General features: G+C 41.4%; 2 protein-coding genes across 2 annotated transcripts in view; one reads left to right on the plus strand and one right to left on the minus strand.

Moving 5' to 3' along the window:
* The window catches only part of LOC126413187 (myogenesis-regulating glycosidase-like), a 54,746-nt gene extending 51,218 nt beyond the window's left edge, over nt 1–3,528 (minus strand). The window contains exon 1 of the mRNA XM_050083083.1: nt 3,504–3,528. Within this exon, the coding sequence (XP_049939040.1) occupies nt 3,504–3,528 (25 nt within the window). The remainder of the gene's footprint in view (nt 1–3,503) is intronic.
* Nucleotides 3,529–3,672: 144 nt separating this feature from the next.
* On the plus strand, nt 3,673–25,338 carry LOC126413188 (myogenesis-regulating glycosidase-like). Its single transcript, XM_050083084.1, has 6 exons — nt 3,673–3,729; nt 6,720–6,830; nt 10,836–11,824; nt 14,924–15,358; nt 19,311–19,467; nt 25,139–25,338. Exons 1-6 carry the CDS (start codon nt 3,720–3,722, stop codon nt 25,336–25,338), a joined length of 1,902 nt encoding a protein of 633 aa, XP_049939041.1. The 5' UTR covers nt 3,673–3,719.
* The last annotated feature ends 215 nt before the right edge of the window (nt 25,339–25,553 follow it).

Here is a 25,553-nt window from a genome sequence, read left to right on the forward strand (position 1 = left end):
CCAGTACCAACAGTCTCAGTTCTACGCGTTGCCAGTTCATACTGCCGCGCAGCTTGCTTCCAAACACAGTGCATGCGCGACTCACTCCTCCTAGCGGCTCCGTGTTCACTCTTTCTTTTCGTACCTCCCCTCACGTGCGCTATATAGGCAAACTTTACGCCAGATGGGATCGATAACTGCTAGATCGATGTGCACACATCACGAATATAATTTTTGGCAGTGGTAGCACACAATAAAGAACAAAATAAATCTAATTATGCGGATTCTAAACAGTAACTAGATAATTGCCCATCACAGAATGTGCTCAAAACGACCACCGGCAGCGGCAGTCCACGCTTACAGTCTGGTGTGGAACGACTGCTGCACACGTCCTAGCATTTCTGAGGAGACGTTGGAGCAGGCAGCATATCATCGGGTGTAGCTGGTGTATCATTGTAAACGGCATCTTTCAGCTTTTCCCACAGAAGAAAATCTACAGGCGTCAAATCCGAGGAACTAACCAGCCGAGGTGCAGGTCCTCTGCATCCACTTTAACGATTTGGACACAGCTTTTGAGAACATGCTGTAGTGCGTAGCGTACTATGGGCAGGATAGCGATTATGTTGATGCCACAGGCTACCCCTAGTCTGCACAGCAATGTCTGATAGCATTTGTGGAAGAAAATTTGTTAGGAGGCTGTGATACTAGTGAACATTCAGTGCTCCATCTATGAAATATGGGCCTAAGAGATGGTTCACCAAGCCACACCACACGTTTACGCTCCATGGACGCCAATACTCCACCTGATAAAGCCAATAGGGATTGCCAAGATACCAATTGTTCATGTTTCAGCGGTTTAGCTGGCCATCACTGTGAGCCGTGCTCACTCCCAACTATGCGTTTTCGTGAACTTCGCTGTCTATCTATGTTTGGGTTCTCACCCTTGTTGCGGTTATGCCGTGGTTCTTCTTCTTTCTACGTGTGGCAGCAGCGATGCGTATCGATATTTGCACCATGTACCATCTTTGGTCGTGTGCATGTGGTTTCTGGCTAGGGGGTCTGCGGGCAGTCGGTCGGTTGCTGCGGACTGGGGAAGATATGTCCGCGTGGTGCAGTTGGCTGGGTACGCTGGCGGTCCCTGCACAGTTCGGAGCGTGTGTGGAGCTGTCCGATCGTTACGAGCTTTGTGGTTGACCGACCCGGAACGTCAAAGATGAGTGGCGTTTTAAGTACCCAAGCCACGGCCATTCATGTTGCGTGGTTCGTTTCGGTGGTTCGCTTTTGCGGAGGTTTTCCTGTGAGTAACACTGAGTGTTTGTATTGCTGAAATTTAGCCACCATGCGGTGGAATTAGCTATATTGGTTGACTACAATTCAAGTGCACCAACGGAATTTTCTGTCTTGTGGCCGTTAGTGTTCCAATTACCTGTCTTGGCCACTAACGTAATTTCAGGCAGTGTCCTTTCCTCACCTGTTGTCGCTGTCCAACAGGGTGTGTAGTTTTGACAGCTTAAAGCATATCCATATTTGATTGTCGATAATAACACCCATAACATTTTGTGTTTGAATTCTGATGTATCAACTGGTGGTAAGCAAGTCATTTGTCGGTCGGTCCGTGTTTGTCCCTTGGTTGGGGTCCGACGCATCAAGTGTAGTTGGGCTCACCACCTGTCTCACCTAAGTGAACGAGGGTAGACCGACCCCCAGGAGGCTTCTGAGTGATGTTGTCTTTACTGTCTTTCTCACCGGTGTTTAATTGTCTGTTTATAATCTATCATAGCCAATGATTAAAAAAATTCTTGGTTTTACTTGGTATTATGTAAAAAATTTGAATTCTGGCAAGTGGATATTTTCTGAAAGGTTATTGCCGTTGTGTTGTCTTTTCTTTTAGTGTGGTTTCAGCTGCTTAAAACTTAAGGCTTATGGTTATATTACTTTTAAATATTGGAAAATTAATTGTCAGCTTTTAGCCTTGGAACCTTATTCTTAAAATTACTTTTCAAGTTTAAACATTGCAGACTTCTGCCTTTGAAAGGTTATGGTAAATAATTTTAAAATCTTGAAAATTTTATTGTGGGCCTTCATCCGTTTGTATTGGATCTTGATTATGTTTGTCTATCCATACTTGCCTTCAGGCTTTAAGCCTAGCTGTGATATATATGTATTTTACTTGTAATTGTAACAGTGTGTTTTCAGTCACTTGAAATTTACCTCGTTGATCTTGGAGATTTCTTGTTCGGAGGCTTTCAGCCGTGAAAGATTTGGAGTTTGAAACTCGTGCTTGTAAAAGTTCAGCTATGTGCCGCTTTGGTTGTAAATGTGTAATTAAATTACAATAAATTACAATTTTAAGGTGAAACTGACCCCAAACTTATTTGGCCCTTTCCACAATCCTAATAACCTGTCCTGCCCAGCGGGTTTAGCGTGCGTATGAGATTATTGGTAAATGTAGCTTCATCACTAAACAAGATACGTGATACAGTGGGAGTATCCTATCTTAATGCCCGCGTCCAGAAGTTAACACGATTTTCACAATCGTTGCATGCAGCTCTTGTTGGAGAGAGGTGTGATAGGAACGGAAGCTGTGTCGTAGGAGGATGTGTAGGCACTTGCCTTACACGCCACGTGTGATTGCTCGGGTCCAAATGTGCAGATAAACTGCAACTGTAGCAGTAACATTAATTTCCCCCTCTTCTGTCGTCACGTGTTTTCTTCTGTTACGTTGTCTAGCTTTTACAGTACAACTTTCAAGTAACTAGTTGAAGACATTGGTTAATAATTGCCGAGGTGGTTGATGTCTATTAGGGTATCTTGTCGCATGCACCGTACAAATACAAGATGGAACTGCATTCTTCCTACACTCTCCATGCACTATGAGCATGTTGGCTTTATCTCTGCTGGTAATTTCCATCGACCACTTACGTCCTACTGCTTGGACTGCCACACACTACCTAGCAACTACGCAGGTTGAATAGCACAAACTAATGTCGGTGTAGAAACTCTTCAAAATACAGTGCATCTTGTAAACAACTCTTGATAGAATCCTGCAATAAACACCACTGACATAGTAATTTACTCTACTTTTACATTTTTAATGTAAATAGTCGTTTCTCAACTTAAATACGCCTATGTCTGCACAAAAATTTGCTTCCTAATTGTTGTCAGAATCTTTTCGTTGGCTAACAATAAGAGGCCATGACTACCAATGCATTCCTTGGAAACGTCACATCAGTAGCACCTTCACCATTGCTGAACATTATTGTGCTGATGCAGCATTCTCGTAAATTTTCATTACTGTTTGCTGTATTCTCCTTAAGAAATGAGTATAACAACGTCAAAAAATATCACGCTATGAAACTGATGAATTTCATTATAGCCTATTCCAAAAATACCGTTCTTACAACAAACACGTCATTGCAGATTAAGTTACGACCTGAGGAATTGCTCATAGAAATGATTGCGCAAGAGGTGATTTATACGAGATTTTATAAACGCAGTTAATCAGCTGATGTATCTCAGCTCACTGGATCCTGGAGAAATGACGCACATGTTTACAGTAAAAAAGAAACAGATGATGAGATATCTCAATGGTTTGCTATCTATCTGCGTGGGACACAGGGACGGGCGACAGGATGCGATAACGTAGCGTCTGGTCGATAAACGCTGCCTATATGTATATGTGTGCCCCACTGAACAGGACAGTTAGCTGCAGCTCTTCAGGGGTGTACAGTGTAATTACAATGGAAAGAGGTGAGTTTGACTCCATATGTATGCACCAAAAATTTAATACTCACTTAGCGGAAGAGACAAAAGTCGATATCATTCAAAACAGAGATACATGGTGACGTATTTTAATCCATGTCCCTTCTACTTAAAAGTCCATACATTATGAATCCCAATTATTACGTAGAAATAACTATCTCTTATATTAAACGATGTTAAAATATGTAGTAAGGACAAATATATTATACTTGCAGAAACATAAACTTATCTTGCAAAGTTGGTCTCAGTGTCGGATCAGATTCTTTTCTTCCTGTATAACCTAATGAAAAAAATGTTGTCCAGGGTCGTTTAAATGACAAGTCGATGGAATATCATCTTGCTTTTAACAATTTTCTTCTTTCATTTGCATTTTCTTGAAAAACAGTTTACCATCACATATTCGACACTTTTCAAATGTATATTGTGTACTTTCCTTGAAAAATACGAAGAAGACAATCGATCAGAGAACAAGACGTACCAAACTCAGTACATGCTAACTCCATTATTCTGGTGTCGAACCAAACTCTGACCCGCTTGCCATAAGAAATACGTTATATATTACGACTCCAATGTCTAGGACATTCAAGAACAGGGTATATACAAATTAAAATTAACTTCACTGTCTTAACTGAACTATTTTTTCAGATTTAATGTGTATATTATCCTCTGAAAACAATTATTTAAGCGAACATTTGTAGGCCTAATGATTAATAACAAAGATAACAAATTTTGACAATATGAAAAATAGTAGCTGCCTGTAATTTTACAATGTCGATTTCGCTATCGATAATTGAATTACAAAAATTATAAATGAAGATAGAAACTTTGTTTGCATGAGCATAACAATATTATGCCTTCTGAAAATTTGTTATTTGATCATTTAAGTTGACAATTCTGACTACTAATTTGTGTAATACAAAATCTACATTGAAATGGATCGATGTGAATAATAAAAATATATTAACTAATAAATATTGTCCTGCTAATCAGATATGTTCAGACATATCTTCAGATGAGAAATACATAATTTATCTAAGAAAATTAACTCAAGTATGGCCGCAATATAGGTGGAATCGAATATTTCAGTTAACATGCGAAAGTTATAATGAGGCAAGGTTCATTACAGTATTCATGAATTACGTAACACATTACTGCCAAAAGCGTGCGGTGTTACAATATACACACTGTATTTGAAAACTACAGGAGACGTAATGAAACACTAGGTACTGATATAATGATAATTATGTATAATAGTAATTATATTTGAAAAATAACATCCTTCGAAACGGAATAACAAAATACATCAAATATCTATTACAGGCGTGGCCAGAGATGAAACTGTGAAGCGTGTTCTAACGTTCAATACTCTGCCTCATCATGTCATTGTATGGAGAGCTGAAAACTATTACTCTGATAATTTAGAATGTTATACACGATCCTCTGTATGAGGGTAAGTGGTGAAATGGTCAGGAAATTTGTAAAGAGGAAGCACTACACACAGAAATATTCACGGCTAGATAGGGAGTTACGTGAAAGTGGAAAATGGAAAGACGGATTGGTTCTAGTGACCAAGTGGTGTGAAACAGGACACTGCATTGTCTCCTCTCCTCTTCATTGTTGTCATAGATAAGATAATGACTAAGGTAGTAGAAAAAATACTGGAGAAGATAAGAAGAAAGCAATGGTGTTCGCTGATAACTTGATCTGGGAAAAGGGAGGAGGAACAGCTGGACGCTTGGGAAGAAACTGAGATACAGTATGGAATGAAATTAAAAGTAAACAAAGACGACAACCTGGTTACAACTACGAATAAAGATAGACCAAGTAGCGGAATAAGAATCGGAGTTGAACAATTGAAGAAGGTGGAAATTGTCAAATACTTGGGAAGGGTGACTGAGGAAAGTGGAAGATATCACAAAGAGATCCGTGAACGTGGCAGGCAGGAAGAAGCACTCGTATGAAGTGTTACGAGAGTGGTTTGGTACAAAGCCGTCTCATCAAGAAGTTATTATATGCCAATACTGACCAATGCATACATGAGTAATGAAGAAACGAGATGTAAGCAGTTTGCATGTATGTGAAATGAAGTTCCTCAGGAGTAGGATAGGAGTAACAAGAGGGGATAAGAAGAGGAATGAAAGGTTAAGGGAAATAGTGAAAGGGGAACTCTCGCAGAATGGACAGAAACGTCCAAAAGGCTAAGGTGGCATAGGCATTTACAGAGAATGCAGACAACAGGGTACATGAAATGCGATGCGAAGGAAAACCGAAAGGGACAGGGATAGACGGCTGAATGGTGTGGAGGAGTGTGGCAGAAACAGCGAAGAGCACTGGAGCAGAGTGAACAAGGAAAACTGGTGAGAAAACAGGACTACATGGCGAGTCTTATGTTCCAAAGAGAATGGGCCTGCGGTTGGAAATCGTTCACGATGAACATGATGATGAGGTACCATGCGGCAAACGAGAGTGGCGAGTGCCTGTGTTTCTAGTATTTTAGAATCCTACTAAATTTCATCCGGCTTATGCATCCTTCTATTTTTTTCATTACGCCATGTGACTTCGTTCCACATTGCTTATACCGATATTTTACTTTTGTTTCTTTATGTTTCCTCCATCAAGTCCATTGCTGTTTCAGATCGCTATTTGAATTATTATTGCTCTTGTTTGTATAGCTCTTATTCCAATTCTTTTTCGTAAGAGTAGTGTCTACATGTTCATATTTTCATCATTTTAGATTTATTTTAATTTGTACATGTATTACGTTAACCTGTCTGTTGAACTTGATTATGAAAAGACTGCTCGACTGGTTACAATAGAACAGCTAGTGGCTCCAATCTAAAATAAGCACACAAATAACTGTAAAATGAAACAGGTAATAACTGCCTAATATCTAGACACTTCGTGCCTGTAGACTCTGGCTACAAAGTAGTGTGACATACAGTGCTGAGTGACGGTGCTTTGCCCTCGCCGTGTTTCAGTGGCTTGGCTGGCAGTGCTGCTGCTGTTTATGGTGGTGACGTCAGCACTCGCTGACCTCCAGACTCGGTACGACGAGCAGAGCAACCGCCTCCTGATCACTACGAGAAAGGGTGAGTGCTCAGGCAGCCAACATTCTACTGGTCGGCTGCCGCATAAAAATAGAGTGTAAGCGACGGTAATTGTGGATGTGGTATTCGTGGAGCCGATTTTGAATTTCATGAATACCTTGCAGTTGATAACTCTAAGCATCTGTTTTCTATTAGAATATGTGAAAGCTAAAATCCAGTCTAGTGATGTGCGTCTCTAATGAACAATAAACAGAAAGAACTCTACACAATAATTTAGGAGCGTATCCTGTGACGCATAGAAGAAGCTACCATTCGTGTAGTACCTATTTACGAAGTCGAATGTATTAAGTCATTTTTTTGAACCATTGTGCAAAACATATCTGTCCTACCACGTTTGGAAGTCAAATAATCTGCAACTGGGCTAAATTACTTACCTACTGAGAATCAGATCTAGCAGAATGTTCAAAGATGGCTCTAAGCACTACGGGACTTAACATCTGAGGTCATCAGTCCCCTAGACTTAGAACTACATAAACCTAACTAACCTAAGGACATCATACACATCCATGCCGGATTCGAACCTGCGACCATAGAAGCAGCGCGGTTGCGGACTGAAGCGCCTAGAACCGCTCTAACAAAGTGTATTACAAACGCTAGCTAAGTGGGGATTGAACCTCTCACATTATAGTTGTAGAGAATCGGGGAATAAAATGTCAGTTAAAGTGTTTTCCTAAGAGACTGAAATTCCTTTCCTGCTCAGTTAGATGTACTAACAAACATCATATTTACATAAACTGATTTTACTGGTTAATTTGTTATAATGAAATAATATTTATCACGATACGTCATCAGCGTAGGTGGTTTCTATCGCATTATGATTCAAACGAATATATCAGTGGAACTTTAACGTAATGAGTATAGACTGGGACGTCTATGGATTAACTGTGGGGAGTACACACAGTTTTGCCAAGTACTTTTGAACACGTTTTTCAAAAAACTGTCTTCAGGAGCTGGTTCGGCAGTCCACACGCAGTGGAAGTCTCATAGACCCCGTAGCTACAAACGAGCCGGACCTTATCAGTGGCGTCAGTGTGCGCGATATGGAGACCTAGATTAGTGATCATGATGTCATCATAGCGACTATGGTGACGATAGTTAATGAATCAGTCAAGAAGGTGAAGTAAGTGTTTCTGCTTTAAAGAGCAGATAAGGAGTTGCTGGCATCTCACTTAGGCAATGAACTGACATTACATACTTCCAGAATGATGAAGGTAGAGGAATTATGGACAAAGTTTAAACAGATCGTAAATCATGCCGAGGAGAACCGTGTGCCTAGTAAGTAGGTTAAGAAGGGATACTACCCAGAATGGTTTAACAACGAAGTTCAGAAAATACTGAGAATCCAAAGACTGTTGTACTCTCGGTTCAAAAGAGAACACACAGTGATGACAGGCAAGGTTAGTCGATTCGAGGGTCTGTGAAAAGGTGTATGTGCGTAACATGCACCTACCATCGTCATACTTTAGCGAAAGGTCTGGCCGACGACCCGATAAAATCCTGGCTCTACGTAAAATCGCTAAGCATGTTAAAGATTTTCATCCATTCACTTGTTGATCAGTTTTGTGTGGCAATTGAAGATAGCGCAACGAAAGTCGAAGTTTTAAATTTCGCATTTAAGAAATTGTTCACACTGGTGAATGGTACAAACACACCGTCGTATGAACCTCGAGCAACTCCCGTATGACGACATGGTAATAGGCATTCGAACCGTAGAGAAACAACTTGAAGGGGGTTGAAAAAAAAGTGATTCGCCTGGCGCAAATAGAACTCCAACTTACGAAGTGTACACAACGGCATTGGCAGCTGACTCCTGTTTATAAAAGGTCAAAAGAATGGATCCACAAAATTACACACCAATATCATCGGTCTGCTGCAAAATTCTTGAGCACATTCTCAGTTTGAATATAACAAATTATCTTGAGACCTAGAACCTTAAGTCCACGAAGAATCGCTGGAGTAAAACTCAGTTTGTCCTTCTCTCACGTGATAGATCTTGCAAAATATAGATGAATGGCCACAGGCAGGTTCCATATATGTAGCTTCACGAAAAGCATTTGACATGGTACCGCACCGCTGACTATTAAAAAAGGTATGAGCATATGGAATAGATTTCCAGATATGTCAGTGTCTCGAAGACTTAGTAAGTAATAGAATCAAATACGTTATCCTCGACGGGCTCAACAGAGACAAGGGTATCGTCAAGTGTGATAAGATCGTTATTATTTTCTATATACATAAATGATATGGCTCACAGGGTTACAAAAATCTGCGGTTGTTTGATGATGATATTCTGGTGTACGGTAAGATGTCGAAGATGTGTGACTGTAGGAGGACACAAGATGACTTAGACAAAATGTTTAGTTGGTGTGATGAATAACAGCTGACCATCCATATTTAGGTTTTCCGTGATTTCCCTAAATCCCGGGATGGTTCCTTTGAAGGGTACGGCCGACTTCCTTCCCCATCCTTCCCCAATCCGATGAGGCAGATGACCTCGCCGTTTGGTCTTCTCCGCCAAAAAACCCCAACTCAGAGGCGGGCTGCTTAATGTCATATTAGCTTCTTCTAATGACACAGTTTCAACACAGTTCCGTGTAGTAAGCATCCTTGTTCTCTGTGACGTCTTAGTAACCACTACGGTAATTAAATATTGCTTTTACTGATTATTGATTATTCATGTCCACGATCAGGTGTGAATATATTCCGCAACTGACAATAGTTGAAGGTGTGGCCTTTTGAAGGCAAATGTAAATATAACAATATTAAATCTCATCCGCTTCTGCTCTACGATTTTTACACTATATCGCTGAATCCCGGAGACTCCATTCTGAATTTCTATGACTGTGGTCTGGATTAGATTAACTTAAAGTAATTTTTAAAATAACTATTTCCCTATACATTTCATTTCAAAAGCCGTACAAGCTAGTTGACTACAAGCTAGTTGTCGTGTCCTTAGATCAGAACTTTATTATTATGACGTACATTCTTCTCTCACTATATACTGATGAAACTCTCAGCAGTTGCTAAGGAATATCTGAGTGGGGGTGGTACACAGTATAATTCGTGAGTTAAAAAGGTATCACTGAACCATAATTTGCTTTTTTTCTTCGAGGTACGATGGTTTCTCATTTATTTAATATTATTTCGTCGAACAAAAGAAAAAAATTGCCTGGTCTGAGCTCTAATCTGAGTGATTTGTAGGTTCTAAAATTTTATTTCTTTTAATGTAAGTCATTAAATTCTGCATTTCAGCATGAAATTTTGAACAGAGTTTCCTACAACAGTTATTTTTGTATTTGTTTCACTAGACTTTGTAACATTTATCAATAGCATGAATTTACAACGTATGTGATGAAATATAATTAAACTTTATTGTATAATCAACAAAAACAATAACTCTTATTACTGAATTAGTTGCTGTAGAAAATTGTGAAATGCAGATGCAACAAATGTTGGCTACGTGTTGAAATGCTAATACATTACACATTAAAAAATTACGTGTGGGGATTCCTTGAGGCGATACTAAACAAAGTCATGTTAAGTTCATTAATTGCATGAGGGTTCTTGCCTGTCTGACAACAACGATTCATTGATTTAACATGCGAAATGAAAATGCGTGTTTCGTGCTAGTATCATGTTTTATGGCACTGTTTGAAACATTGTCTGCGCACAGCATATTAGAAAAGACACAGTTACTGGATCATCTGCTTCGTGCTTTCTAAAGGTGCGTTAAGCATACATCTCTCTTATTGACTTACAGTTCATGGAAGGCAGATGGTTTCATGGATGCGCTACAAAAATGTTTATATCTGTGAAAAAAATCGCAATAAAATTTCAGGACATTCGTGCATCAAGTGAAAGTGAAACGAACCAAACTGAACGATTTGATTTCGCACTTGTTCTAACAGTAAAATTATCTCACAGTTTTCACCAAACAGATTTTCTGTAAACCAGTTCTCTGAGGCTGTGTCTGTGCAAATGTTTCAGGTGGCCAGGACACCGAAGTTGCCTACGTGACAGTTGAAGACGCATCGGGTGCTCGCAGATCCCACTGTAGCAGTCAGAGTCGCCAAGAATGCCTCCCATTAATCGAGGCTAAACGTTCTTATCAGCGGCAAGGTGTGCAAATAATTTGCGTCTCCACAAAGACCACCACTACCAGTCCCAACAGCGTTTTCCGGACCTGTATCAACCATCTGGGCAGCCACATCTATGGAGGACTCGAGCAGTACAACCAAACCTGGCCCATAGAGGACAACGTGTACAGCGATTACTCGTACGTCAGCAAACAGCAAGACAACGTCGGCGTGGCCGAGCGTTACTGGCTCTTCTCCGATGGCCGATACGTTTACATTCCTCAATATGTGCCTCTTTTTATCGAACAGAATACAAACACGTCGGAGGATGCATTATGTTTCACTTCCAAGAACAAGGCACCTTACCCAGTTGATCGTTCAGAGAGTGTCATGGAGATGACAATCTGCAAATACGAAAATGCAAGGGTCGCACACGAGAAGGCCATCGCAGATCGCCTAGGCAAACCCGTAGACATTCCAGACGAGCGCATGACCACACATCCCATATGGTCGACGTGGGCGCGTTACAAGAGAGATATCAACGACACGACAGTGAGACAGTTCGCCAACGAGATAGTCGAACACGGCTTCAGCAACAGCCAAATTGAGATAGACGACAAGTGGGAGACCTGTTACGGCAGCCTCACGTTCGACCCCGCCAAGTTCCCTGACGTCAGAGCGCTCGTAGACGACCTGCACGCAATGGGGTTCCGTGTCACACTGTGGGTGCACCCGTTCATCAACTCTGACTGCGAACCGCGTTACTCGAGGGCCGTGGAGGAGGACTGGTTCGTCAGCGGCTCCGAGGGCAGCACCAACACCAGCTGGTGGAACGGTGAGGGCGGCATCATCAACTTCAACAACGCTTCAACTAAAGGCCAATGGGCGTGCCTGCTCTGGGTAAGTAGCGCTGATGCTATCCAGCTGCATGTCGTTTATTTTACAAATTATGGTGGGTATGTGCTAAATATAGTGAGCATAACAATTAAAGATTACGTTAGCACGTGTCCTGTGGTACAGAAGTCGTCATCTTGGTATGTGGAATAGTTTAAACTGTCAGGAAGGAAATAACACATTAGCTGGCAGTGGGAATTGATTTACATCAATGGGGTATGTTGAAACTTTGTGCCAGACTGGGATTCGAACCTGGGTCTCCTGCTTACTTGGCAGATGCCCCGACCACTATGACACGTGGATACAATGGACGCAAGAATCAGATTGACTACCCTAGCACGATTCCCGTCAGACCCAAATTATCAAGTTACACTACGCACTACTGAAGCAGTGGGCCTCGTCATTAGCCTCTTTACATTTCGCCGATTCCCGTAAGAATTCGAGCTTGGTGTGCACCTGGACTGGAGGCATCATTCACCGTCTGAGCCTTAATTATGTAAATGTGATGTCTGTTCTTTCACCTATGTCCCAAGGTCATTCGCCGTCTTTGCCTCAGTTATACATATGTAGTTCCTTTTTCTTCGTACATGTCCGAAGGGATGGACACCACATACACATAATTTAGGTGAAGACGGTCAGTGATCCCTTCAGCGCGGGTACACTCCAAGCTCGAAGCAGCGAAATCTCGCGAATAAAGAGGCTAATGAGTGACGACATGAGTAGTGTCTGGTATGAGTTGATAATTTGGGTCTGACGGGAACCGTGGTAGGGTACTCCATTCGGCTGTTGTGATCATTGTAGTGATCAGCGCATCTGCCTAGTAAACAGGACACCCAGCATCGAATATTCGTCTGGCACAAATTTTCAACTGGCCCCGTTGATGTAAATCAATGCCCATTGTCAGCTAATGTCTTTAATTCTCTTGTGTTCCGATTCTTGGCTGCTGTTGGATCAAAATGGTCTCTGTACTTTTGGACAGATCTGAAAGAACAGACACCACATATATTCAATTTATCCTGATTTGTAAAGCAGTCGTGTTGTGGTTGACTACTTAAAATGTATACTAGTATACAAAATTTTGAAAAACACATCTCTCAGTCGCGAACACAATTAACTTGTAACCTAGGTTTCGGTGTCACAAGGGACACCTTCTTCGGAAAAAATTAAAACTAAATGTTACAGCATAACGTACCAAAAATGCGAAAGCTGCGGTCATACCTGACAGCGTCAGATAGTCAGAATTAAAATAAAATGCAACAGAGGTGCAAGCCACTAGGGGCTGCCATGTGTCCCTCTGCTACAGTCAACATAATTTTATTATTTTAATTTTATTTATTAATTATTTTTATTTATTATTTTAATTTTGACTATCTGTCACTCTCAGGTATGACCGCAACTTTAGTATTTTTGGTACGTTATGCTGTAACATTTAGTTTCAATTTTGTCCGAAGAAATTGTGCCTTGTGACACCGAAACCTAGGTTACAAATTAATTGAGTTCGCGACTGAGGGCTGTGTTTTTCAAAGTTTTGTATTATACAACAGTCGCTGATTGACAGCCGTGTTAAAAACCTTAAGTATACTAGTATATCGTGCAGTTACAAACTTTCTACTTTTCTACAGTCGAAATTAATCTGAAATGTTCCCCATTATCTAAGCGCATATCTGGGTCAAGAATATTTCACATACTCTCTGTGCTGTCTGAAACGCATTGTTGACATCTAACTAGATATTATGTTAATGTGAAATGTGTATGTATTTTTTTCTGAGAAGATTATTGTAAGAAATTTCTTCTACAGAACAGGGTCATAATACACTCCAGGAAGATTTTGCTCAAGTTAAAAAATGAACTAAGATATTACTTACAACCACTGTAATCGTCTGCAGCATTAGGATAGTATAGGTCAGGCAGAGTAATAGGCCTAATACTCTTAAATTCTCAAACACTTATTTAAGGCAGTGGATTGTGTAGAACCTACCGTTAAAGTATGTTACAGGAAAATAGTATGTATATATGAGACAAAAAACTGATAATTACGGATAACGAGGTTAATGGAAATCATCTATATTTCATACAACTTTCTTACGTATTCAAAGTGATAACAAATGTGTCAGTTCGTGTGCATTAACTTTGCACTGACCCTCATCTGTGTGAATTTCCATTTCCTTAGGTGACATTATAATCATCCAAACAGGCTTACATCAGGTTTTTGCATCTCCATGCCAACATAATTCACCATCCCACTAATCTGCATCATGCTCTAGGATTTTCCCCTAACCGCCACCAATATACACACCGTCGTACGTTTTACATATTTGATAATCTTCAGCTCTGCTGAACTGTCCTCGATTTGAGTCATAATTTGCTGTCTACAGAGGGTGGTCAGAAAAAGCCCGAAAAGCTTGTAAGGGTGTTTTAGGTTAGTTTGTGCCGAGACATGACTCTCAAGGAAAAAAGTTCGATACGCTGCGCTGTGTCCGAGTTAAATAGCGTTGGAGTTAACCAGTCAGGTAGTTTCGCGAACAAATTCAAGTGGCCTGCGAGAGACGCTCTCACGAAACGTGTTCTTCGAGTGGTTTCCTAAAACCGAAAAAGAGAAGGATGAAATGTAAATGTCGTCTGACTAGCGCCTCCCGTCGGGTAGACCGTTCGCCTGATGCAAGTCTTTCGATTTGACGCCACTTCGGAGACTTGTTTTTCGATGGGGTTGAAATGATGATGATTAGGACAACACAACACGCAGTCCCTGAGGGGAGAAAATGTCCGACCCAGCCGGGAATCGAACCCGGGACATTAAGATTGACGCTCTGTCGCGCTAACTACTCAGCTATCGGGGGCGGATGCAAATATTGGAAATGGGATAGTAAGGATGGAACCCGAGTTAAAAGCTGAGGTGTAACCTGTGCTTTCATGTACGCTATGAGAACAAGTGACACGAATTTTATCCGGTGGTCTGCTTGAGTATGTGCGACCAACGGCCTGATTGGCTAACTTAAATGATTATTAACACGGTGCAACCTTTACAGACCGTTTCTGATCACCTTGCACTAGAATGTTATGTGTCATAATCTTATCTACATTTTTACTGTCTCAAATACCTTCCAGAAACTTAAGAGTGAGGCGGGAATAGACTCGTTCAAGTTCGACGCCGGCGAGACCAGCTGGCTACCACAGCTTCCCGTATTGAGGCCACAGAAGATGAACCCGGTGCAGTACTCTATGGACTACGTGCAGACCGCCGCCCAGTTCGGGGCGATGGTAGAGGTTCGCGTCGGCCAACACAGCCAGCAGTTCCCGTACTACGTCCGGATGCTCGACAAGGACAGCAGGTGGGGCTTCGACAACGGCCTGGCTTCGCTGGTGACGACGCTGCTGCAGATGAACATGGTGGGCTACCCCTTCGTCCTGCCAGACATGGTGGGCGGCAACGGCTACGGCAGCGAGGCGCCCACCAAGGAGCTCTTCATACGCTGGCTGCAGGCCACCGTCTTCATGCCGGCCATTCAGTTCTCCTACGCGCCCTGGGACTTTGACGACGAGGTACGTAGCATTATATGGACAAATCTGCATGTTCTCTGTTGTGTTGGCAGAAGAGGCAACACCGTGTTACGAGAGGAGGCCGAAATGCACGCGTTTTATCTCACGCAGGCTGGAGTGAGCAGGGAAGGACTATACTGACGTGAGGTCTGGAACATGACAAGGAATTAGAATTCAGAAAGCGGACGTAATTAGTTTGATACTTAACTTTAATCCATTAATGATGAACGTCGCTCTTGAGGGTACATGATTCACAATATCAATTAGTAACTGAATACGGCGCCTTGTTAGGTCGTAGCAAATGACCTAGCTGAAGGCTATGCTAAACTGTCGTCACTGCAATTAAGAGCGTCTGCAGACAGTGAACCATCGCTAGCAAAGTCGGCTCTGCAACTGGGGCGAGTGCTAGGGAGTCTCTCTAGACCTGCCGTGTGGCGGCGCTCGATCTGCAATCACTGATAGTGGCGACACGCGGGTCCGACGTATACTAACGGACCGCGGCCGATTTAAAGGCTACCACCTAGCAAGTGTGGTGTCTGGCGGTGACACCACATTCTCTTTCTCAATGATCGGTTAAAAATTGTTTGCATTAGTTTTAGTATCCACAGCTAAAAAAACTGGCAGACTTTCTACTTTCTAACCACGAAATCTGATTGAAATGTGTGAATGTCGCTGAAAATTAAATCTTCAGTTGAGAGTGTAGGATACTCCGACGAAGACAGAACTTCAGAAAGTAACTTACGAGTTAGTGTGTCAGGCGAAACAGTCGTTATTGAATGCTACACCATAATTCGAAGTGATACAGATACATTACACTATTCTTCTACACATTCCGCAATTCTTCGTAGAAACAACATTCGGAACATTAAACCAGTCGTTCAGTCTCTTGTGGTTAAAATATGTTCCTTAGAATCAGAGTCATTTGTAATCCACAGATTTTTCTCCACAGATTTTCTTTCAGTTTGCCGAGAAGATGGAAATCACATGGTGCAAGATCTGAGTTTCAAAAGGCACACGCCTGTGTGGCATTAGTCACAATGCTTCCACACTTTCACTACTGCTGGACTCGACATTGCATTTTCTCAGTACACCGCTAGAATTTAGCGGTCAGTTTAAACGTATTGCACTCAACGATCCTATAGTCCCACGCAGTTCAACTTTGGGGTACGTTTACATTTTCTACGGCACTTCAGCCACACACTGGGATGCACGCGTTATCGTCATTGCAGCAGAACTGCATCTGCATGGATACCGGAACACGTACCCTCTTCAGAAAATGTGCCTCTCTTGCTGTACATTTATCTTAGTGTGGGATGTCACATGTAACTTACGTAATGGAGTCCTTACATAAATAAAGAAACAGACTGGTTTGATACATATAACTGGCTCTCTTATATCATCGGTAGAAATTGTATTTATATATGCTGCTAACAAGGAATATCATAAACTTTACCGTAAAGGTAATTTGTGAGAATGTGTATTCGAGAAGACTAATGGACCCTTTTCAGTCGTGGCAATTGCGAATTTTATTAAGCGTTAATGTCTTTCGTGAACGTCGGTTTCTGTGATGCATTCAGACCAACCAGAATGCGTACATGAAAAATTTCTACCTTCAAATAAATTATGCTCTTAACAGAAATAAGTAGCAAGTCAGATGAGTGGGTACATAACCGATCACCGACACATAGTCCAAAACAAACCGACGGTGTCTTCACCCGAGCTTAGGGTGGACCACAAACTGAAACAAACTTCAGCTGTCTCGACACCATAGCCATTTATACTGCTGCAGTCTGGAAGTCATTATCCATCTCTGCATAATTACGTTTTTATTTCACAAATCTGAAATCATACTTGATGTCTCCCTGCACGATGACACCACGTCTGTGTCTCTCGTCTCTTACGATATTGTAGTGCCTGTGTTATTCCGAATTACGGTGCAATGTTCCTTCCGACTTACGTGCGTGTCCGAAAGAACAGGCACTGCGACGACTACAGCCGTTACGAAACACATGAAATGTATTCGCAGCTGCTTTACGGAATGATAATGCAAATTTGTGGTGGACCGCGACTCGAACCGGATATCCCGCTTCTCACGAGCGGTCACCTTACCGTTTAGCTACCCGAACACGAATCATTAGCAGACTCAAGCTACCATCGTCAATCCATTGTGTATATTCCTGTACAGGCGCGACATTTTAATTGACAGTCATGTGCCCAATGTCAATGGATAGATATTATATTACAGTCCTGTGTTGTTCAGAAGTACGGCACTACAGTATCGTATTTATCCGCTGACATTGGGCAACTGACTTTCAGTGAAAATATCTCTCCTGTACGGGTGTATACACAGAGGATGTACGAGTACAGGTTGTAGACACATGGTTGACGACATATGGAAGTCTATGTCTGTCTGTGAGTTGTGCTCAGATAACCACATGGTAAGGCAACTGCTCGCATAAAGCAGAAAAGCGGAGTTCGAGTCCCAGTCCACCATAAATTTTTATTGTCGTCATTCCAGTATACAGCTGATGGTTCTTCAGGTTCGTATGTGTGAGTACGTTTCATGTGACTCTAAATGCTGTAGTTTGTTTTTAAAATCATGATCATTGCTGGATGAATCGACTGTTGGAACGGAATCTGCGTGAGGATAAAGTGAAAGACAGTCAACCAGTTTTAGAAATGAAAGGTTTATTCAAACCCCTATATGGTGTAGTGGCTGCGAACGCATGGGACAGTAATTCTATATTTCAGCTGAAGTTAGTCTTTGACTGTTGCTGCAGGATGACGCACGGTAACGTACGGAGTCCGTTATATACTCTGATGATAGGCACAGGTGTGATGAGGTTCTGATGTACTTGGTGTACAATAAGGTTATCCTTTGTTATGGTGATCAGCCGTGGTCAACTGCAACCTTCATGACGAGTATACCTGCCATCACTTTTCCATACAGTGCAGTACAGACCGTGAAATCCAAGTGGCTCAACAGTGTGGATGTTGCACGGATCGGTCAGCCAGGCAAACGCTCCTTGCAAACTTTGTCAGGCGCTGATAATAATTTGTCCATGTTCTTCACGGTGATCACTCAACAAAGTTGATAGTGTTTACGCCGTTTATGTAGCCCCCCCACGCCTAATAACATCGATAAACGTGAACAATACTAAAGCAATCCTGTGGCTGTTCTACCTATCGCGGAGAATTGTAATTCTGATCATTTACATACTAGCTGATGGCGTGTAGGTGTAGGAGGTTACATTGACAACCAACCATGTATTCTGAGGGCTTCACTTTTTTGTCAGTTGGCGTACTTATGCAATTGTATAGGATATGTAGTGCGTGTTTTGGTACCATTACTAACTTGGTAATACTGTTCGTTCACGTCGTTTATGTTCGTTGCTATGTGATGATAATCGCCTTGGGGGCATTAGACTGTCTCTGCAGCAGAATGCACTAAACTACATTGGTAGGACACAAGTTCAACACCGTATCGATGACGAGAGCACGAACTCAGAATTGGGAAGAAAATCAGACATGTTCTCTGAAAGGTGGCGTCTCAGAATTTGCCGTAGACCATTTAAGGGAACCACAGAAACGTATAACTAGATTGCTGGACTGGTACCTGATTTTCTGACTTAATGAATACGTCTCCACTGACAGACCACTGTGGCACATGGCCAAGTACGTTGTTAGAGATCTCCAAAACTGGATCGTAGATGAAGATGAAATGCCCATGTCAGCATAAAAGTCAAATAATAAGAAAAACAGGAATTATTGATTATTGTTAGTCAGGAAATTTTTACGTACATTTTGTGTGTATATCTTAGTTAATGTAATGGGAGAAGGTTTAGCCATAAAACAGTTTGCACTTCCCGGTCGCCCAGTATTTTCCCCATAAGAAGTGTACTCATTTTTACTCTGTGGAGTGTGGATGAACTGTGTAGTGTCGATGCTGTTGCAGACGGTGGAACTGAGCCGACAGCTGGCGGACTTGCACGCCCGCTATGCCCCGCGCATCGTGGAGCTGATGCGGAAGGCGGTACAGGACGGCAGCCCCGTCAACCCCCCAATCTGGTGGGTCGACCCCACCGACGACACCGCCCTCGGCATAAACTCAGGTATGTTGGGCAAGGCTTCCCTCTCACATTGTGTGTCTGTGTTTGTGAGTGTGTGTGTGTGTTTCCTGTGTATCTGTGTACAGCCTCCTGCTACCCTTCCCACCCTCACGTCCGTCTTGTGCCGTCTGTAAACTACCGTGTCTCATTGATTTGTTTGAATGCACATTGTCAAAAGAATAAGGACAAACTTCAAGGAAACACTTTAAAAACATATACAGCTTTCACAGTGTTTTATAAAATATAGCGATAAAAAACTAACTGAAGTGGTAATGATAGCAGGATCAGTATGTTAATAGATGCTTATTTTTCTGTATTTTCTTTTAGAATATTTACTCAATAAGGCTTCGTCAGTGCATTTGGCACAATATACAGCTGTATCTTATTGAATGGAGCTTGAGGCAACAATGTTATTAAATGTGTGCGATAGACAATCTTCCTTCCCTTTTATCAGTTTTTAACTGAAGGCTCTGGTCGCCAACTAGCCTCACAAACACTAACGTTTGTCGAAATATTAAGCAAGCAATTTCACAAGATGAATTTCATTTGTTTACCGATTTAATGGACTTAGCACCCTTTTTCAGAAGAATATGTAGGAAAATATACCGCAAATAAGTACAAGCTGGATAAGAATATTAAATTTTAAGAAAAATAATTTTGAAAATTTGAATAAGTCGATGGTACATACTTATAATTGTCACATTATTAACGAGCTTTAAAAATAAGCAGGTGTGTGCAGTATATTACTGTTATCCTAAAACATACAAGAACAGCAAGTAATACAATCATAAAATGCGCTAAAGAAGAAAGAGCTCGTAAGTGCTTATACGTGGATCATAGCGCATGTACAAATATGGTATACATAAAGCAAACAACCATTGCAGACATCATGCTATAAATGGAGCTAATCAATTAATGTCATGCATATCTTGAATTTGCTCTCAGGGTGGGGTGGGTTGGGGATGGAAGGTAAAGTACTACAAAATAAAAATAAAAAACCTTACACGAGTATGTTTGCCATAAAACATAAACGAAAATGTGCGAATAACTAGTGTATTAAGTAATATATAAAATCCTAATAATAAATAAAAAACGTTGAAACAAATGACATGTGTCACTGTGGATGGGAAGTTAAGAAACATACTGTTGTGGTGTAGCAAGACAGCCACGCCACGGAAGTAGCCGAAAGGCACGCGTTTAGCAGGCAAGTTATAGGTCTGTAACAGGATATGTAATGAATGTTATAAAGAAAAGTACGTAGCTTCTGGAATACTTAACTTTATTCCATCCTTGGTACATCGGTATTGACGATATAAGTGAGACTCTTTAGATACATGCAATGTTACTAATGGCGCCTTGCTAGGTCGTAGCCATTGACTTAGCTGAAGGCTATTCTAACTATTGGCTCGGCTAATGAGCAATGCTTCGTCCATGTAGTCGCTAGCAAAGTCGTCCGTACAACTGGGGCGAGTGCTAGTCCGTATCTCGAGACCTGCCTTGTGGTGGCGCTCGGTCTGCGATCACACAGTGGCGACACGCGGGTCCGACATGTACTAATGGACCGCGGCCGATTTAAAACTACCACCTAGCAAGTGTGGTGTCTGGCGGTGACACCACACATACCTTTGAAACAGCTGTCGTGAGGTCACTAACGTGCTAGCAAGGAACCTATCGGCAAAAACAAAATACAAACCTAATCATGGGGCTGGAAGCTTTAAATGGAGTAAATGGAGAAACAGTTCTCAATATGTATTTAGTTCCTAATATGTATTTAGTTCTTAATATGTATTTAGTTCTTAATATGTATTAGTAATATGTAATAATATGTAATAGTTCTTAATATGTATTTACATATGAAAGTTGTATTTTTTAGTACTACAGCAACATGCTGCATGCATCTCTTTATTTTTGATGCTCGCTAATACTGCGATAATTCTGTAAATTACCTATAATTTGTAAACTTTTATTTCTTAAACTTTAATGTTCTTACTATCCTTAACTGTACTTATCTGTGGTATGTGTTTCTGAAAAGTCTTGTGAAGAACGGCACGACGTGCATGAAATCGGTAAAGAAACAATTTTATTTTTTGAAACTGGTTGCTGATTTTTCAACAAATATTGTTGTGGAAGATGGATAAAGTACTGAACAATAGTAGCCCATCTCTCACCACAGTGGCCGACAAGCCTTAAAATTCTTACTAACTTGTGACTGGGTGGTCTGATCGTTACCTTTAAGGGCAGCGACTGGTCAACATCTATCTCGTGCAAGGTTAACGCTAAAAATTGAGGTGACTAAGGATCCTCTGGAAAGGACATTTATACTGGACTTGACTATTAGCTCTATTCTGGTTGATGGGATGTGTATGTATGCGAGTAATACGCAGTTTTCAACGTTGGGACGTCTACATCTCAAATCTGTCTAGTGCTAGGATGTGTCGAGTTGCATTCTGAACTTGGAGCAAAAATACCACTGACTATGAGCGATAGATGGGGCAGCATGTGTTTATAGTGTGTCTGTTTCACAAAAATCAGGTCGAATCAGCATCTTCTCCATTCAGAAAATGTCTGAACTAACTAATCGTGTTTTCTTGTACATCATTACTATGAACTTAATTAATTCTGCTACTTTGTACATTAATCGACTGTAGTGGAACGTATATCTTTCAGAAAGCGTCTCAGAATGTTGAAAGATCGGTATGCTGTATGTCAAAGCTATCTTCAAATGAAAAATTTAGCGATATTTCATGAACATCAATGTCGGAAGGAGAAATTTGATTTGTAACTGATTTGTTGTAATTTTCTCCATAATTGTCATCCTGATAAAATCGTTCTAAAATTAAGAATATAATTCTGAAAATCCTGGGGTGACATGAAACATGGATCTAGCTAGGTTCATGGGACACATACCTCCCACTTTACCGATCGGAAAGCTTAAAATCTTTTGGCAGAGGAAGTGTGTTATTTATCATAAAGGGAGACAGTTTTCGACCTTTTGTTTCTCAAGTACATGCAGGATAAATTTTCATCACGAAAGGGTTAAAAGAGCTTTAAGGGGAAAGAAATCGGAAGGAACAAACGCTGAAGTTTAATCAATATGTATTTTCTATGCTTGAGCAACTATCTAAGAAGTACGTAGGATGGGCAGAGGAGCTGCAAAAAAGATCCAAGTCCTAAGAGAAGCAAAATTGCTACTGGTATTAACTATGGAGAGCCGAGACGCGAGATTGTGAAGTTCTACGTCGGAGATCGGCCATTATAGTTTCGGCGTTCGCATCTCTGACACCAAGAGACGACTGTTCAAGAGCACACTGGGTTTTGTAAGCTAAGACCTCTGTTCTCCTCGTCCCTCGCGGTGGGGACAGTCAGCCAATCCCCCGTGATAGGTTTCTGAGAGTATCACGGAACTACGCGAAGCGTGCTGGTCTCTTTCCATGTGTGGACACCAGTGAGGATTCATTGCGTTGTTTGGCATAAATAATAGTAACAATGGTCGCCTGTACGGCGTTTGGGAGAACTGGGCTTAGTGATGCTACTTCTAAATTGCTGCAGTGGTTGCCGCTCTGCTCAAAGGCCCTCATTCAGCGTTCTCACGCATAGCGTACACACTGGTCTATGAATTTGCACGAGGGCGACAAAGCAGCCACTAGCTTAACAGCAGGTCAGGTACAAACGTGTTACCATCCACCTGAACTTGATCATCACAGGTTCCTCTCGTAGGATAGCTCTATTTTCAGCATCACCGACTATTCGATCGACGTAGTGAATAAGGAGGGGGTTTTAACCCAGAGGAGTTGCATTTGCGTTTAGACTAGATGTACAATGCGTAGATAGACGTTTATATTTTTAGAAAATGGAATACTCTCGCCATTAACTATTACCAGTTCACAGCATCACTTGTATCCGTTGTGTGATAATTACTTGTACAGATATTGTTCTACAGCAATTCGTTGCACTGCGTTCAGTACCTCGAAGAAGGTTCTTCGATTCACTTACGGACAGCCGGCCGCGGTGGTCTAGCGGTTCAGGCGCTCAGTCCGGAACCGCGCGACTGCTACGGTCGCAGGTTCGAATCCTGCCTCGGGTATGGATGTGTGTGATGTCCTTAGGTTAGTTAGGTTTAAGTAGTTCTAAGTTCTAGGGGACTGATGACCACAGAAGTTAAGTCCCATAGTGCTCAGAGCCATTTGAACCATTTTGAACTTACGGACACTGTTCCTTCGGAAACCTTCCGACTATTCTTTGTTATTAGTAGTATGAGACAGAAGTCCTCGTATTTGTGCTGCGCTGACTGGTTACTTTCATCATGTCTGTACACTTCGCATTAGAAGATTTTTGTACCACGGCAACACGGAATACCAAATACACTAGCGAGCTGCTCCAAAACATTTACCTTGGACATGCCTGAATGAGAAGACCCGCCACTCGTTTCCTTTGCTTAATGGTACGCGATATCTATACTAAGCGTATGCACATTTAATTGATAACATGACAAATTCTATTACCTTCATACATCTCTTCTGGGAATACAGTGTTCGTTTCCATGATCTTTTCTATTGAAAATGACCCACGTCACTATTCCTCAACGAAGGGCGTTTGCATTTAGAAAATACCAAGTTCTCCATGGGATGCTTGTAATCCCGTGACTTATTTTCAAAATCATGACCAAAGTTTGGTTTATATGGTAAACAGAAATGCATTACACATATCTTAGTAAAAAAGAATTTTTTTCTGTGCCGAAAGGATACAGTTACGAAATTTTGAAGTTCAATTGCAGCACAAAATAGATTTAGTATCATGTGAGTGAGGTCGTATCTCACCTTCATAGATCTGTTCAACGCAGAAAATTATCACAATTCTTGAATACCAGAGCACTGAACACTACAAGAGGAACATATAAAAACTACAAGCGTTATCGTATCGTATCAGTGCGATTGTAGAGTTTGCTTACTTTTCTGGAGTGAATAGCTAACCTGTACACTGAGAGAGACAGACGTGGCCAAATTACTTACTATAAAATAACGGTTAGTGAAGGGAATAAATCCTTACCAAGAAACTAGGCATTAAGCAGTTTGCACAACGGGAACGGTGACTGTGACGAACAGCAGTGTGAACCACAGAATCAGCTTCTATCAGTAAAGAAATATTAAAGATATTGTTAGTACAATTAAAATGAAACCAACATCGACAATTGATTTATAGGGAGGTATCGTTTTATGTGTCTGGGGCAATTACATCACATGAAAGAATAGCGTCGTTGTCAAATATTTTGGTCGATCCTCGTTCATCATAAGTTCACCTTTATTGACCACTGTTCCATTTTGCCCTCCTGTCGTTGACGAGTATTTATGTAGTAACGGCCTTGTTCGAATTCGGTTGCAAGCTGTAGGTGGTTAAGGTGTATGTAGGATTGTATCGAGTTTCAATATTATTCACTCTAATGCTTTTAATGGGGATAATAAGGCCATTTCGTACACGTGTAATGTTAAAATTGTAATTATAGAGATATGGCACGTATTGGAATCTCTAAAAGGTGAATTGCTGGTGGCGAAATAAGTGTTCAGGGGATAGAGAATTCATTGTGATGTCATTAACAGTGTTAGATACGCAGCAATTTTGTTACGAAAGATGTAGGACTATGCAGACAGTTGTGACATGTGCCGTGTTTTCCATGCAGAGTTCCTGCTGGGAGAGGACCTGTTGGTGGCGCCGGTGCTGGAAGAAGGCGCCATCAGCCGCGACATCTACCTGCCGACGGGCAACTGGACGGACGAGGTTGACCCGGAACACCCCATCATAGAGGGACCCGTCTGGCTCACCAACTACTCAGCTCCCCTCAGCGTCCTACCATATTTCACCAGAGTCCCTGATTCTTAAGCATTACGGTTCACAGTTGTAAACTGCCTTTGGGATCTAAAATAAAGTCTTGTTACGCAATCTGGCAATACTGTTGCGAACTTATTCACCAACTTACGTTGAGGGGCAGACCCTCAACATAGCTTCGATTACTTCATTTTGCAACAATTCCCAGTTCGGTCTCATGTAATCAGCATGTGTTATAAAATTAGGTGCACAATATGTGTGATGCTAAA

This window comes from Schistocerca serialis, chromosome 7 (genome assembly GCF_023864345.2).
Source record: "Schistocerca serialis cubense isolate TAMUIC-IGC-003099 chromosome 7, iqSchSeri2.2, whole genome shotgun sequence".
Classification (NCBI taxonomy): Eukaryota; Metazoa; Arthropoda; class Insecta; order Orthoptera; family Acrididae; genus Schistocerca; species Schistocerca serialis.

Coding starts and splice junctions, on each gene's coding strand:
- LOC126413188 (XM_050083084.1), top strand. Junction 6,831..10,835: donor CCTGATCACTACGAGAAAGG/GTGAGTGCTCAG, acceptor CAAATGTTTCAG/GTGGCCAGGACACCGAAGTT. Junction 11,825..14,923: donor AATGGGCGTGCCTGCTCTGG/GTAAGTAGCGCT, acceptor AATACCTTCCAG/AAACTTAAGAGTGAGGCGGG.